This window comes from Saccopteryx leptura, chromosome 2, assembly GCF_036850995.1.
Source record: "Saccopteryx leptura isolate mSacLep1 chromosome 2, mSacLep1_pri_phased_curated, whole genome shotgun sequence".
Lineage (NCBI taxonomy): Eukaryota > Metazoa > Chordata > Mammalia > Chiroptera > Emballonuridae > Saccopteryx > Saccopteryx leptura.
Window position 1 is genome coordinate 361,701,469 of NC_089504.1, and position 16,537 is coordinate 361,718,005.

At 53.3% G+C, this 16,537-nt stretch overlaps 1 protein-coding gene across 3 annotated transcripts in view; it reads left to right on the top strand.

Annotated features, from left to right (window-relative positions):
• The window catches only part of MAP2K4 (mitogen-activated protein kinase kinase 4), a 101,233-nt gene extending 94,428 nt beyond the window's left edge, over positions 1-6,805 (top strand). For all 3 annotated transcript variants that reach the window (XM_066364901.1, XM_066364903.1, XM_066364904.1), the window contains 2 exons: positions 1,742-1,787; positions 4,167-6,805. In XM_066364901.1, coding sequence (XP_066220998.1) covers positions 1,742-1,787; positions 4,167-4,280 — 160 coding nt within the window. In that variant the 3' untranslated portion in view covers positions 4,281-6,805. The remainder of the gene's footprint in view (positions 1-1,741; positions 1,788-4,166) is intronic.
• Positions 6,806-16,537: the final 9,732 nt, after the last annotated feature.

A 16,537-nucleotide genomic window follows, 5' to 3' on the forward strand; every position in this document is an offset into this window, starting at 1 on the left:
ACAGCGCTGACACTTCATTGTCTGTTGTGTAGCGGGGTTGTGTTCTGTGTCGTTAGAACACGGCCTTTGACCCTGGCTTGCAAGCCCCTTGCAGCTTCCCTGTGGATCCGGCTTTTCTGCTGGTTTCAGAGGGAGGACGGAGGCTGTGAGGGTGACTCCAGTCGGCTGCCTTTTCCTTTTTAAAAACAATCTATTTTTACCAGTTTGCACACATATATGCGGTCTGTATAATGGTGTCAGTGTCATCATGTCATATGTTCCATTTTAACGCAGCACTGGGTTTAAAGAACCATGGGGCATAACATCTACAGCAGTCACCTGTGCACCCCGCCAGTGCTGCTGGTTCCGCATCCTTGATCCCTTTGCTGGTTTTGTTTTGTAAATGTAGCACTGTGTGTCTTTATTTCCGTGTCCTGGGTGCCAGTCCTCCACAGATGGTGATGACAGGTGTCAGGGGCCCATTGTTTTCCCGGAGTAGGTGAGAAATAGGCAAGCTGTGTTGCCAGTATTAGTTAGCTTTTCATAGTAAAAAATAAATTTAATTGAGGTTGGAGGAGAGTGATGATTAAGGTGCAGTCCGAGGCCGGGTAGATACAAACAGAAGACTTCTGGCAACAGTAATGAGACAAGGGAGAATTCAGGGGCCCTCAGCTGGCAGAGAGGAGGTGTGCAGTGTCTCAGCGTAGTCCATGGTGAGGTTGTACTGCTGGCAACTTTCCGACTGAAGAGCACAGTCTGGAGATACAGCGTGTAAGACATTTTCTTAAATCTCAGGATAAATTGGTAAAATGTATAATTCAGTTTACCTCCCAGATTAGTGGTTTCTCTTAGGTGGTGCCTGTATGAATATATCTGCATCTATTCAGAGACACACACACACATAGACACATTTAATTTCATATGGAGACATACTTTATACTTAACTAAGAGTACTTTTAGTATTTTCCCATGTAGCTATGCCATCCCCTATCCCAGGGGTCCCCAACCTACGGCCCGCGGGCCGCATGCGGCCCCCTGAGGCCATTTATCCAGCCCCTGCTGCACTTCCAGAAGGGGCACCTCTTTCATTGGTGGTCAGTGAGAGGAGCACAGGATACGGATGTCACTCACAAAGTGCGGTGTCGCTCACGTACAGTACTACTTCCAGTGACGCAGGACGCACGCTTCACGGCTCCGAAAGTGCGACATATCACTTGTTAGGGCTAGCAGTGACAAATATGGAACCGGACATTGACCATCTCATTAGCCAAAAGCAGGCCCATAGTTCCCATTGAAATACTGGTCAGTTTGTTGATTTAAATTTACTTGTTCTTTATTTTAAATATTGTATTTGTTCCCGTTTTGTTTTTTTACTTTAAAATAAGATATGTGCAGTGTGCATAGATATTTGTTCATAGTTTTTTTTACAGTCCGGCCCTCCAATGGTCTGAGGGACAGTGAACTGGCCCCCTGTGTAAAGAGTTTGGGTACCCCTGCTCTACCCAGTTACCCACAGTTGCCTTGTTCCCCATTTTTCTCCTGCGCTCCTGACCCGACCGTCCGGAGGATGAACCCTTAGATTATAGGTTGTCTGGTTGTTCGTGTTTCCTGTGTTGGCTGGTTGTCTGCTTTGTTGGCTACATTTGCCTCTGAAAGAAAAAACTACTAGATTCTTTATAATGTTTTGTTTGTGAAAAAACAAAAAAACTACTTGGGGTCAGTGTATCTCCATTCTAACAATGTTATTCTGATGTTATTTTAGCCTTACAAAGGACGAATCCAAAAGGCCAAAGTATAAGGAACTTCTGGTGAGTATGAGGCCTTGGGAAGCCTCGCCTCTTCCTCAGTCCGGACCCCCGGCCTGCTGGCGCCGAACAAGCCCCGGGCCCCCGGCCTGCTGGCCCCGAACAAGCCCCGGGCCCCCGGCCTGCTGGCCCCGAACAAGCCCCGGGCCCCCGGCCTGCTGGCCCCGAACAAGCCCCGGGCCCCCGGCCTGCTGGCCCCGAACAAGCCCCGGGCCCCCGGCCTGCTGGCCCCGAACAAGCCCCGGGCCCCCGGCGTGCTGGCCCCCAACAAGCCCCGGGCCCCGGCCTGCTGGCCCCGAACAAGCCCCGGGCCCCCGGCGTGCTGGCCCCCAACAAGCCCCGGCCCCCGGCCTGCTGGCCCCGAACAAGCCCCGGGCCCCCGGCCTGCTGGCCCCGAACAAGCCCCGGGCCCCCGGCCTGCTGGCCCCCAACAAGCCCCGGGCCCCGGCCTGCTGGCGCCGAACAAGCCCCGGGCCCCCGGCCTGCTGGCCCCGAACAAGCCCCGGGCCCCCGGCCTGCTGGCCCCGAACAAGCCCCGGGCCCCCGGCGTGCTGGCCCCCAACAAGCCCCGGGCCCCCAGCCTGCTGGCGCCAAACAAGCCCCGGGCCCCGGCCTGCTGGCGCCGAACAAGCCCTGGGCCCCGGCCTGCTGGCGCCGAACAAGCCCTGGGCCCCGGCCTGCTGGCCCCGAACAAGCCCCGGGCCCCGGCCTGCTGGCCCCGAACAAGCCCCGGGCCCCCGGCCTGCTGGCCCCGAACAAGCCCCGGGCCCCCGGCGTGCTGGCCCCCAACAAGCCCCGGGCCCCGGCCTGCTGGCGCCGAACAAGCCCTGGGCCCCGGCCTGCTGGCCCCGAACAAGCCCCGGGCCCCGGCCTGCTGGCCTCGAACAAGCCCCGGGCCCCCGGCCTGCTGGCCCCCAGCAAGGGAGCTTGTCTCAGGCAGGCAGCGTGACCGACGGAGTATTCTAAAAATGCTTTGAGACAAAGATAATTTGAAAAGAGAAAATTTGTTCTAATTTTCTACTAATTTACTAGCTCTGTCCTCATGGGAAGTTTTGACCTCGACAGGTTGTAAAAATTGCCCTGAGGAATTTAACGTCCACGTTAAGGAGCGTTTTTTTCTGCGCGGTCTGTGTGTGTGTCACACGTGCGTAGGAACCCGCTGAGCTAACGCTGCCCTTACTGCCTGTTCTCGTGCAAACTGAGGTCACCCAGCCAATTCCCGTTGCTTTGAAAGTTGCCCTGCGACCCGTGGAGCCTGGTCCGGGCGTGGTGAGCCATCTCGTGGTGGTTGTGGTCTTGGGCTCGGCTGCGAGGAAAGGCTTCCGACCTCAGAATGTGGGAGTATTTTAAGAAAACAAAAACCCTATTTGTCATACTTAGCTTCTAGCTCCCCGGGACGGTAGGCCAGACTAAAGGTCACTCCCGGCCGGGACTAAAGGCATCCAATCAGTCCTGGAGCAGTGAGGGGAGAGAAACAGGGACGATGGTGGGGGATCAAGGGGGTCCGCGGGGCAGACACGCGCTGTCGGCTGGGAGAGCGTCGTGCAGCTCACGGGATGAGTGTCCGCGGGGCTGCTCTCGGGGCGGGGTCAGGGGACGGAGAGGGCAGCCCTTCTGTTCCGGCCTCGCTCTCCACGGCGGGGAGGGGCCAGCAGGTGCTTCTGTGTGTCCTGAGTCGGATGCTGGACACTGGTGCAGTTGCCCTCGGTGCTCAGATGGTGGTGCGGCCTCCACTGGGCCCTGTGTGGAGGGACAGCTGTGCTCTCCACCTTAATAACCACACCCAGCTGTGCAGGTTCCTTTCCGGGCTGGCGCCTCGCACTGTGCCCAGGGGCGCCCACACCCCCTACCGTCGTCTCAGTGCACGAGGCGTGTGTGCCCCTCCACGTTGGGGCCCCTCCGCCCTGGGGTCCCTCCGCCCTGGGGCCCCTCCGCCCAGGGGTCCCTCCACGCTGGGATAACTGTGCGCTGGGGCCCCTCCGCGCTGGGGTCCCTCCACGCTGGGATAACTGTGCGCTGGGGCCCCTCCGCGCTGGGGTCCCTCCACGCTGGGATAACTGTGCGCTGGGGCCCCTCCGCCCAGGGGTCCCTCCACGCTGGGATAACTGTGCGCTGGGGTCCCTCCACGCTGGGATAACTTTGCGCTGGGGACCCCTACGCCCTAGGGTCCCTCCACGCTGGGGTCCCTCCGCCCTGGGGCCCCTCCGCCCTGGGACCCCTCCGCGCTAGGGCCCCTCCACCCTGGGGTCCCTCTGCGCTGCTGCCCCGGTATTGGACAGCCCCACGTGGTTGGAGCCGTTGGTCCAATGCCTCATCAAAACCAGGAAGGGTTCAATATGATACAAATTTTGGTATTTTTTTCTTTTTTTAATTTCCTCGCAGAAACACCCCTTTATTTTAATGTACGAGGAGCGCACGGTGGAGGTGGCAGGCTACGTGTGTAAGATCCTGGATCAGATGCCGGCCACGCCCAGCTCGCCCATGTACGTGGACTGACGCCGCTGCCACGTCCGACTCGAGAAACAAGGGCTGACAGGAAGCAGGACGGACAGACCGCCCCCGCGTCACAGTGTTTTCATCGCTCGCCCAGACACCACGTGCAATAAGACTGGTGTTCGTTTCCATCGTGTCCGTGTCCCCCCGTCCCCCGGAACGCGCATCCCCGAGACCCCCGGTCGGTCGCACGGAGTCCGTGCTGGCCGGAGAGACCTCCTGCTCTTTCCCGGTGAACACGCTCGTGAGACGTGGAAGTCAGGACGATCAGCGTGTGGACTGTGACTCGATCACATCAGAACTTCATGTCTGGACTCAGAACCCGGAGTCGCAGCTGCTAGAGCAGAATGCTGTCAGACTTCCAAGTCCTGGAAGAACGCGGTGATAGAGGTGCCGTGTCCGAGCCTGGAGGCGCACGGCCGGCGAGCGTCGCCTTCCGCGGCTGGGACACAGAGGAGGCCTTGCCTTTCTTCACCAAGTGCAATAGATCCACTGCTCCGACGTTCTGTTGCTTTACAGTCTCCGTCGACGTCCGGGGGTCGATGTGCTCAGCCAAATCCCTGTGTGAAATACCGTTTTAAATCAGAGTGAATTTATCTTTACCAAAAACCACGTTGCGTTCAAAGAAGGCAAAGATGAAAATATCGAGACAGGACAGAATGTGTTCTTTTCTCCTCCGCCAGTCCCTTCTCCTCTTCATTGGGAAGACTCAGGAGTCTGCCACTTGTCACAGAAGGTGCTGATCCCAAGAATTTTCACTCAGAATTTGGTGTGCTGCCAACCCGCTCCATCCGCCACCACCCACCCACCAGGACTGAGAGAAGAGGGCGGAGGGCAGAGTTTACAGACGTTCTTTCTTCTAGTGTCTCCTCCGGACAACTTGTAGCGGCTGTGTTTCCCCTTGGTCCCACGCTGACGCTTTGGCCATCGTAACTCACTAACAGGGAGAAGTAGCTAGTAGCAACGTGCCTTGATCGAGTAGATACAGAGTTCTTGTAGGCAGCGAAAGACCAAAATCTCGGTTGTCCGCCCTTACTGGCCCGGGCCTTCAGTTCCAGCATCTCTTTCCCTGCCCTGTAGTCTGTTGCCACTATGTGACTTTTGCTTAATTCAATATTTTGCCTTCCCCCCCACTCCCCCATATCAAAAAATCAAAAACCTTTATCCATGCCAGGGATGTTCCTTACCAGGGATTTCTAGCCCCAGATCTCTCAGATGCTCACGGTGAGAAGGCTGACAAATGCGGGCTCCGCTGACGTGGGGAGTGAGGAGGAAGCATCTTTCTAGACCTGCGCAGGCCCCAGCGAGGACGTGCGATGGCGGCCCTTTAGCGAGCCTGTCCCCTGCCAGGACCTCCAGCAGGTCACCATCATCTCTTAGAATTGGAATTCCACACACACAGAAAACCCCAGACTTCCCCAGAACAGTTGTGAGAGGCCCCTGAAACCGGCCACATTTGCTGTGGTGAGACTCACGCGTCCGCCAGGCGTCCCTGTGGTTTCGCTCGGGCCGCGGGGCCCGAGAGCCGGGCTTTGCCAGCAGCACTGTGAACGGTCCAAGCACACTGGAACCTAAAACAGCCATGGTCGTGGGGGCGGCGATGCCACCTCCGAGCCCCCGGGGACGGGCGTCGCTGCGCCTCCTCCCAGAGTGACAGTCATAACACTATCAAACAATAAAGGAGAATGGTGCTGTTTCAAAGTTACATCCCTGTAAATTTCAGAATTAAAAAAAAAATTGATTTATCGCTTTGGTCCACTTGCGTAATTTTCCTAACTTTTTCCTCCACGCCATCCTAAACCTTAGACTTCCCAGTGTTCTGAAAGGAAGCATGCTTTTGTCACGTGCCCCCCCCCCCCCCCACACACACACCAAGCCATCATCCTCCGTCTCTCCCTGGGACTCGCGAGGACCTTGTGTCTCTGTTGTCACTGTCCCATCTGGCTCAGCGCAGGGGTCACTTTGCCATTATACAAATGGAGAGAAAGCAATTCTGTCCGAGAGCTGAGCTGACCGTTCTCTCGTGTGGATGGTCACATAAAAAGGCAACTGTAGCGTATTAATCATAGATTATTATAAACTATAAACTTAAGGGCAAGGAGTTTATTACATTGTATCTTTATTAAAACAAAAGGGTGTATAGTGTTCACAAACTGTGAAAATAGTGTAAGAACTGTACATTGTGAGCTCTGGGTATTTTTCTCTTGTACCATAGAAAAATGTATAAAAATTATCGAAAAGCTAATGTGCAGGGATATTGCCTTATTTGTCTGTAAAAATGGAGCTCAGTAACATAACTGCTTCTTGGAGCTTTTGGAATATTTTATCCTGTATTCTTGTTTGAATTCCTCCTCTATTTAAGATATATTCACGGAATCGAAGTGTTTATGTAACAGTTCTATCCTTTTGCCTGCAGGTCAGTTGTAATAAATCTAGGATGTGATGATGATTTTGTAATCTGATTTTCTGGACTCAGACCCTGAGAGGGGAAAATGAAGTCTATTCCATTAAATTATCTGTTCGTTTCACCCTGGGAGAGAAGTCTCGTCTTCCGGATGTGTCCACGGCTTCTTTCTCTCTCTCCTCTGCTCGTGCTCGCCGTGTGGCTTTGCTTTCTGTCTGGGCAGGTGAGAAGCGAAGTCTCCCGAGGGGTATCTCCTTGTTGGTCGCCCTGACCTGCCCAGCTCGCTTCATGCTAAAGGAGACGGGGGCTGTTTTTCTGCCTGTGTGACTTGGTGGAATGGGAACAGTCTGGAAGAACCCAGCCCACTCGGGCTCGATGAGGGGCTACCAGCCAGGCTTCTGCCCTGGGTCTGTCCGAGGCTGCCGGAGGGCGTCACATGTCCGCTCAAACTGTCGTCACCCCCTAGCTCCCTGAGACCAAGGGGTCGGGAGGAAACTTGTGGTCAGAGGTCTCTGTGGAGGCCAAACCTGGGAGGTTTATGGATGGGAGGACTTGGAAGGGAGCCCACGGGCACGGAGCCCCGGGCACTGTTGCAGAGGGCATTGAAGCTTCAGCATGGACTGTTACACTCTCACCTCTCGGTCCTTGATCAAATCCTGGCTCATGGATCGTATGTTAATTCCGCACCTTACCCTTTCTCTGTGCCCGCTTCTAACCTGGCCCGCGGTGTGGGAGAAAGCGTTACAGAGCCAACTAGGGCAGGTACCAGACACTGCAGAGGAGGGTGTGGCTGTGGGAACCCTGGCCCTCCACGGACACCGTTAGCTGTGAGGGGAGAGGTCACCCCGTGGGGCTTCCAGATCCCGAGCTGAGCACCGATCCGGTGCCGTGAGAGAGAGGTGGACTACACCCCGTGCTTTGTGTCCAGTACCCGTATTCGCTCATCTCGCTCCATCCTGACCGGAGCCTTCAAAGTCAGGTGGTAGTGTCCCCTGTTAGACATGAAAAACAACCCAAAACCCAAACATAACAACACTTAGAGAAATGAAGCTCTGACTGGGAACAGTAGAGAGGAGATCTGAGACTCACGTCCAGGGGCTGCACCTCCTGCTTTCTTATAGATTAGAAATAGGAAATTATGTTAATTAAAAAACAAAAAACAGGCCCTGGCCGGTTGGCTCAGCAGTAGAGCGTCGGCCTGGCATGCGGGGGACCGGGGTTCGATTCCCGGCCAGGGCACATAGGAGAAGCGCCCATTTGCTTCTCCACCCCTCCCCCTCTCCTTCCTCTCTGTCTCTCTCTTCCCCTCCCGCAGCCAAGGCTCCATTGGAGCAAAGATGGCCTGGGCGCTGGGGATGGCTCCTTGGCCTCTGCCCCAGGCACTAGAGTGGCTCTGGTCGCGGCAGAGCGACGCCCCGGAGGGGCAGAGCATCGCCCCCTGGTGGGCAGAGCGTCGCCCCCTGGTGGGCAGAGCGTCGCCCCCTGGTGGGCGTGCCGGGTGGATCCCGGTCGGGCGCATGCGGGAGTCTGTCTGACTGTCTCTCCCTGTTTCCAGCTTCAGAAAAATACAAAAAACAAAACAAAACAAAAACAAAAAACAAAGTGGTTTCAGTGAAGTGTGGAGTTGAGGAGAACGGGCTATGGCTGGGAGGAGCCAAAGGCTCACCAACCTTCCGAGGCTGCTCTGTGATCTCGGACACGAGCTGAGGTCCCAGGTGGCCGAGGCTCTGGTCGACCTGAAGGCAGCTGTGTAGAAGGTGGCGACCCTGGAACCGACCCGAGACGCTCTGGCTCCTCGTTCTTAAACGGGACCCCTGGGAATCCAGTGTGGAGGCCTCTGTGTCCCCATAGCGTGGCCATGTTCCGTGTCCATCACTGCGAATGCGGATTAGGCGGGAGAGGAGTTTGATGTGGCCCTTTCATTAGTCTCTAAGGGCCTTCTACTCTCCGAGTCCTCACCTCTGTCTCAGCTTCAGGAGGACGAAGGACACGGAAGGTCCTGAGGCACCCGGGACCGCACACCGGCCACCCTGTTCCGCAGCTCAGAGGTGGCTTCGTGTCCCTGGCTCCTGGCCCGGGCTGGGCGCGCTAGTCACAGCCACACGCATCGGTGCCTGTTACTCGGAGTGCGGAAGGTAGAGAACCTAGGAGCTGATCGTGGGCTTGTTGCTGTCCTTAAGTGCCTCATGAACTGGTCTGAGGGGGAACCCAGTCAGCAGTCGTGACTCCTAGAAGCACGTGGCCGGGGCGTTGGTCCACTACGTGGTCTGGGGAATACCTCTGGCACGTCACCCCCCAGCTTCCGCACATCCTCTGGGACCCGACTGCACATGGGAGCAATGTTCTTGTCATCCCTGTCCTTCAGATGAATGAATATCCAGGGATTCTCACCACAAACCTTGACATCATTATAAGGGTTAGCAGTCCAATCGCTATGGTAACACCCTCCCCCCCCCCCCCCGTTTTTCTGATAGGGTGAAGTGAATTTACCCTTGTAAAGTGTAAAATGTGATCCTGCTATTAAAATGGGCAGTCCACATAGTGTAGTATAAAGTCAGCGGAGTGATCATGATGTGTAACGAATCAAAGTTTTTATCTGCGTTTGAAATTTCTGTCTGCGGATCTGTTTTACTGGAAACCTGTGTGTTTTGTTCTATTGACTTGACTTTCTTTCACTCGATGGTGAGTTATTTGGAGTCCGTCTTAGTCATCTTTGCGGCCCTGTTGTCGTGTCATCCTGGCTGCCCGGCAGTGACGGTGCTTTCCGGGTAAGCGCCAATCTCACACTTGGAGATAAACATTTCATCCTATTGAGCGTAGGTTATTTTCCCTAAAACAATGCAAAATAAATAGTATTTCTATATCCACGGCATCTCTGCTAAAAGAAAAGAAGTGACTATAGGTCAGAGCTGGGGCTGTTGACCAGTTACTAGTTATCAACCAAATTTTAGGTATTAGGAAAAGAGAGGTAGCCAACCAGCTGTCATTAAGAAAGTACTAGTGACTTCTGTTTCTGACAGGATGTCAGATTAGATACCAGAAATGATACCCCTGACTGGAGTAACTACACTCTTAGTTACAAAGTAAACGTATTTTAAAATGCTTTCCTGGATTGGCCCAAAAGAAATCTGAGAAGCCCCCCCCACACACACACACAGAAGCAGGAACTCTTGCTCCCAGCCTACTTTTGCCTGTTTCTTCTAGAAAGTAGATAATTTTCAAACCACAGATATCTGTTTCAATTGAGGACAGAAAAAAAACAAAAAACAAAAACAACTTGCCAGAAGCAATTTTTGCTCCTGAAGACTTGAGTTGTTCATTGGTTGCTTCTCATATGTGCCTTGACCGGGATGCTTCAGCCAAGCCAGCGACCATGTGATCATGTCAGTGATCCCACGTTCAAGCCGGTGACCCCATGCCCAAGTTGGTAAGCCTGCGCTCAAGCCGGCAACCTCCGGTTTTTGAACCTGGGACCTCAAAGTCTTACCCACTGTGCCACCACCTGTCAGGCAGGGCCTTTGAAAGTTGCCTAATGAATACTCAGTAAGTCTTTGTGCCTAGAGTTTCTGTGGAATCCTGAAGACCTTGAGCCTTTGTATTTAAAATTATACAGCGCTCGGGGCTCGGGAAATACGGTGTGAGCCTGCGCAATGTGGGATCTCTCTAGGAACTCCTCCAGTGAGGCTGGGTGCTCGGAGCCCTGCATACAAAGTACAGTATAAGGTAGGGAAAACATTGGCCCATGCATTAGAGATGGAATTGAAACATCTTCACCCTCATCTGAGCGCTAGGCAGAGGAAAAGCTGTGTGATTGGCCAAGAATCCATAACGACCGATCAACTTCCAGATGGGTTCAGGAAGAACCTGGATTCGTACTTCCTCTGTCATCCAAAAACCCCAAGCCTGGGTTAATAGTATCCCCAGGAGATGGGCAGAAGCAAATCAAAATAGTCTTTGGGGAAACTTGCCTTCCACTCAGGCTCAAAGAGTCAGCACAAGTAAGGCTCAAAGGAAAATGAATAGCTAGCTCGCAGTCAGAAATCACAAACACAAACGAGATGGGGCGACCGAGAACCAGAAGACACGACAAGCAGCGAGCGTTACTTGAACCATCGGATGTAGAATATTAGAAATGTTTAACATTGTTAAAGCAACTGGGAGGCTTGAAAATAGGAGCCAGGAATAAGAGACCGGCAAGTCTATTAAGGAGCAAAGAGGGTCCATCCAGGGTGGCTGGAGGTAGGAGGCTGGCTAGGTGACCGCACATCGTGAGGAGAAGCTGACCTCTCGGGCACCTGGGCCTCCTGAAACCTTCTGTCCTGAGGTAGTGAGCAGAGGTTTCTCCACACCCCTGAGCTCTTTCCGCACGAAAATAGCCACTCCTCACCTCTCCGCAAGTGCTGAGACCAAGAGAGCTTTTCCGGCCGTGGCGGTGCCTCCTTTCTGACCGCCGGACAGGGCGGGACTGAGAAGCCTGACGCGGTGTGGTTGTCGGGAGTTCTGCCTGCCTGGGCTGGAATCCTGAGTCAGTACTTCCCGTGAGAACTTGAGTCCTGTGCCTCAGTTTCCTCCGACATGAGACAGGGATCAGAAACTCATCTGCCTCCTGGGGTTGTGTGGTGAGGATCCAACAGGGAAATGTATCCGAAAGGCTTAGCGGAGTGTCTGACCCAGGGCGGAGAACCTACCTGTTCAGGAGCTCAATTAAGACTAGCCCGCTGCCTGAAACGCAGGTTGCACTCATGCCGTTGACCACTTGGGGGAGACATATAGCTAGAAAACGAACCAGTTCAGGAAAAGCCAAGTGAAAGATTTTATGTAGTCTCTGCCTGCTCGGAGGGGGAGCATTAAGGGTCATCTAATTCCATTCCCTCATCTTCGCATTGGAGAAACGGAGGCTCAGAGAGGAGAAATGATTTGCTCATAAGTCATGCAAGTAACCGATAATCTGAAGCCTAGTGTCTTTTTTTTTTTTTTTTTTAATTTCATTAGCGAATCACTTGGCAAACCAGAATCAACTTTAGCGAGATGCCTGCTAGCTTCCAAGCCTGGCTAAACGTCGTGCCTCTCGTGGTGTGTCTGCAGAGAGTTTAAAAGAATCCTACCCTTCTCAAGTTCTCGGCTAAGTGTGTGTTTATTTTATTTTATTGAGGTCTATGTTTAAATAGCAGTAACGTAACAGATATTGCTTAATACGGAAGATGCCCCGATGGACACGTAGTTTTTATAAAATGCAGGCAATCGGCATTGCTTTCAAGAAACTTACTTATACACAGTAGTAAGGACCCCCCCCCACACACACACACAAACACTCACCCACACACACACACCCACACGCACACAAACACCCACACACACACACACACGCACACGCACACGCACACACACACACACAAACCCTCACCCACACCCACCCACCCACATGCACACACACTCCCTTGGTGATCTCGTTACATTTCAAAGCTTCCGGTACCCTTCTAAGCAGCCTAATGCTCCCATTTATATGTCCAACCTGGATCTCCCGCCCGCCCTTCAGGCTCATGAATCTAACGTCTTACACCGAGTTTCCACTGGGAAGCCTGTGAGACGTCTCATGTTACTTAAAACTGACCTCCTTACTGTCTTCTTGTCCTTGTTCCTCCAACGGGCTTTCCTGTTCCAGTCCACGGCCACCCTCCCCTTCCGTGGGCTCAGCCAAGGCCTGGGCGGTGCCCGCGGACCCTCGCTCCCTCTCGTCCTCCGCTCACCAGCAGGCGTGTCGGCCGCATCTTCAGGGTCAAGCCGGAGTCCAGTCACGTCTTCCCTCCTCCACCATCGCGGTCGGGCCACCGTCGCCTCCCCTCGGGGGCATGGCCCGGGCCTCCTCCCGTCTCCCCTCCTCCTCCTCCGCCCTTCTGTCGCGACTCCCTGCGGAGCGGCGGGCTGAGCCATTGCAAACTCTGTCGTGTCAGAAACCTCCCGTGACGTCCCATCTCTCTCCAGCCCTGGGGACCGTCCTTCCCAGTAGTGTCTCCAGACGTCTGTGACCCGGTCCGCTCCTCCCTGCCGGCCCCGCCTCGCAGGGCTGGCCACGCTGACCTCCGCGCTGTTTGATGGAACATTCCAGGAAGGCTCCCGCCCTCACGCCGGTCCTGCCGACCTGCCTGCCACCTCCTGACCCCGCAGCCCCGCGGAGCTCCGCCTCCACCTCCTTCCTGTCTGTCCCGCAGGTCACCTCTCCCCACGCCCCTCTTAAAAAGCGCGAGGAGACACACGAGAGCTCGTTGCTAGATGACACTTTTCCAGTGAAGAAGGAGGTGTGGTTATCCCGCGGCCGTGGGGTGGGGGCTGGCTAGAGAGAGAGGGACAGGCTGGGCACACAGAACAGGAGCCACAGAGCCCATGCCCACTGCTCAGAGGCCTTTTATACCCAGCAGGTGTAACATCGTCCCTCTTCCCTGTCACGACTCTTAACTTTTTTTTTTTTTTACTTATTCATTTTAGAGAGGAGAGGGAGAGACAGAGGAGAGATAGAGAGAGAGAAAGAGAGAGGAGCTGGAAGCATCAACTCCCATTTGTGCCTTGACCAGGCAAACCCAGGGTTTTGAACCGGCGACCTCGGCATTTCCAGGTCGACGCTTTATCCACTGTGCCACCACAGGTCAGGCCCCTGTCACGACTCTTGATGCCCGGACTCTGCTTCCTTCGCTTGCTTGCATTTATCACTGTGTGACGTCATTTATTCTTTGTTTGTTTATGTATGCATGTATTATTGATTTATTTTAATACTCATTTATGTCCTCCTCTTTAGAATGGAAATAAGGAATCTAACATATGGAGGCGAACAGTAGAGTTATCGGCAGGCCCGAAGTCTCGGTGCCAGAAACGCTTGGCACTGGACCCCGTGGCTCTTCCCACCTGTCTCCTCCCTCTCATGCACACCCTTCCTTTACACCCTGCTTGTTGTCCATGCTCCATCACGTGAACAATTTCCTTGCCCCCTCCTTATTGCATTCCGTGGTTGTCGTTGCAAAACAACAACTCTGGTACACAGTCCAACTCTTCACCCGATCCAACTCCCCACCCCTCCTGCACCCACCCATGCATGCTGAAATGGCTGGGGAAAATCAAACACACAGACACCTCTCTCACTGACTGGTCCTCCTTCAACTTAGTGACAATTAACTCAAAGTGGATATGCAGCAGCGCTGTCCCTTAAAATGTAACTGGACCATGCACCCTACCCCATTCTTCCAGCTGACTCCTTCATTTCTCCTCTGCTCTACTTGTCTCCAGCCAGTCTTTGCTCATCCCCACTTTATTGATGACCCTGTTTCTTACTTTGCTGATAAAATAGAAGCATTAGGGAAAGAACTGCTACGTTTCCCCCACCACCCTGTGTGCCCATTTATTTATAATACATCTGTCTTTCTATGCGTGCCCTTCTCTCCCGTGTACAGACAAGACCACCTCTGCTTTGAGCCAAGACCAGCCTCTCCACTAGAGAGCCAGACCTTACTGCGTGCCCTTCTCTCCCGTGTACAGACAAGACCACCTCTGCTTTGAGCCAAGACCAGCCTCTCCACTAGAGAGCCAGACCTTACGCCCTGCTTGTTCAAGAGCATTGCTTCAGCAGTTATTGCCTGTCTCCTTGGTATACTCTCTCTTTATTCCTCTTTATGAGATTATTTCAGCCTATTAACATGCTATTATTTCTCTCATCTTGAAAACGTCCACAACTGGTCATGGCTAGTGGCTCAGTGGATAGAGTGTTGGCCTGGCATATGGATGTCCCGGGTTTGATTCCCGGTCATGGCACACAGGAGAAGCAGCCATCTGCTTCTCCTCCCCTCTGTTTGCTCCTTCTCTCCCTCTTCCTCTCCTGCAGCCAGTGGCTCAATTTGTTCAAGTGTGACCCCAGGTGCTGCTGAGGATAGCTCTGTTGGAGCAGATCAACCTCAGGCACTAAAAATAGCTCAGTAATTGAGCATCAGCCCCAGATGAGGTTGCCAGATTGATCCTGGTCAGGGCGCATGTGGGAGTCTCCTCACTATCTCATCTCCTCTCACCTAAAAAGAGAAAACATCCACTACTGTCTTACTTTCCCCTCCAATTTTTATCCACTTCCCTTTTACTCTTTGCAGTGAAACTTTTCAAGACTGATCTACAAGCTGTTTCCAACCTCTCTATTTTTTTTTTTTTTTTGTATTTTTCTGAAACTGGAAACGGGGAGAGACAGTCAGACAGACTCCCGCATGCGCCTGACCGGGATCCACCCGGCACGCCCACCAGGGGCGACGCTCTGCCCACCAGAGGGCGATGCTCTGCCCCTATGGGGTGTCGCTCTGCCACGACCAGAGCCACTCTAGCGCCTCGGGCAGAGGCCAAGGAGCCATCCCCAGCGCCTGGGCCATCTTTGCTCCAATGGAGCCTCGGCTGCGGGAGGGGAAGAGAGAGACATAGAGGAAGGAGGGGGGGGTAGAGAAGCAAATGGGCACCTCCCCTGTGTGCCCTGGCCGGGAATTGAACCCGGGTCCCCCGCACGCCAGGCCGACGCTCTACCGCTGAGCCAACCGGCCAGGGCATCTATTTTTTTTTTACTCTCGAATTTAGTTTCGTGAGGCTTCTCCATGAAAAACACTTTTGTAATGTTATCTGTGTGGCTGAATTTGGTGGCCACTTTGCAGACCTCATCGTGCCTAACTTGTCAAACCCGTGGAACAGAGCTGACTACTCCCCCCTCTTTTTTTTGAAAAGATGCTTCATTCACTTCCGATCCCACATTGTCCCCGTTGTTCCCGCATCACTGGTAAGTCTTTTCTGGTGTCACCATGGAAACTTCCTCATGAGCACGTGCTCAAATCACTGATTGCCTGCAGAGAGAGCAGCCCCTGGGCCACACCTGGTTCTTCATACACTGACCTTGTGGCAGTGTCATTTAGGGTCATGGCTTTAAATCAGGGGTCCCCAAACTACGGCCTGCGGGCCACATGCGGCCCCCTGAGGCCATTTATCCGACCCCCGCTGCACTTCTGGAAGGGGCACCTCTTTCATTGGTGGTTAGTGAGAGGAGCATAGTTCCCATTGAAATACCGGTCAGTTTGTTGATTTAAATTTACTTGTTCTTTATTTTAAATACTGTATTTGTTTCCGTTTTGTTTTTTTTACTTTAAAATAAGATATGTGCAGTGTGCATAGGGATTTGTTCATAGTTTTTTTTTATAGTCCGGCCCTCCAACGGTCTGAGGGACAGTGAACTGGCCCCCTGTGTAAAGAGTTTGGGGACCCCTACTTTAAATGCTGTATATGATAGGTACGCTTATGATTCAAAAACTATTATGGAACTTCTTCTCACCATGATGGGTAACCGTCCCCCAAGTAACAACTATAGAACTGAACAAAAGCATATGAAACCTCAGTTTTCCAATGCTGGATAAAGACTGCCGCTTAGGACTGTGATCTGCCCTTGTCACCGTCTACCTTCGGACAATTATACACCCCTGTACCTATGACGTAAGAAGCTGATAACAACAGATGTTAGCTTACCTCTGTTCTCATCTGTGGTGCTGTGCTGTCATACATGTTCCCATGTGTGTTACACACATCCCAAAATATTGTTAGCATCTGGGCTTTAAGCAGATAATTTTCTTTTGAGGAATGTAAAGAATTTAAAAAAGAAATGTTTATGTATTCCTTTTGTTCCTAAGGGAAGAAACCTTGATTTTTGCTCTTAGGCATTTCAACGGATCAGATGAACGCCCCCCACCCCCATCATCAAGATGGTCTCCTTTACTTACAGCGGGCTGGTACGACAATGTCCAGGTTAGGGTGAGATGGAGGAACGAGGCAGCCTCGCCCTGCTGACCAATAAAACTAA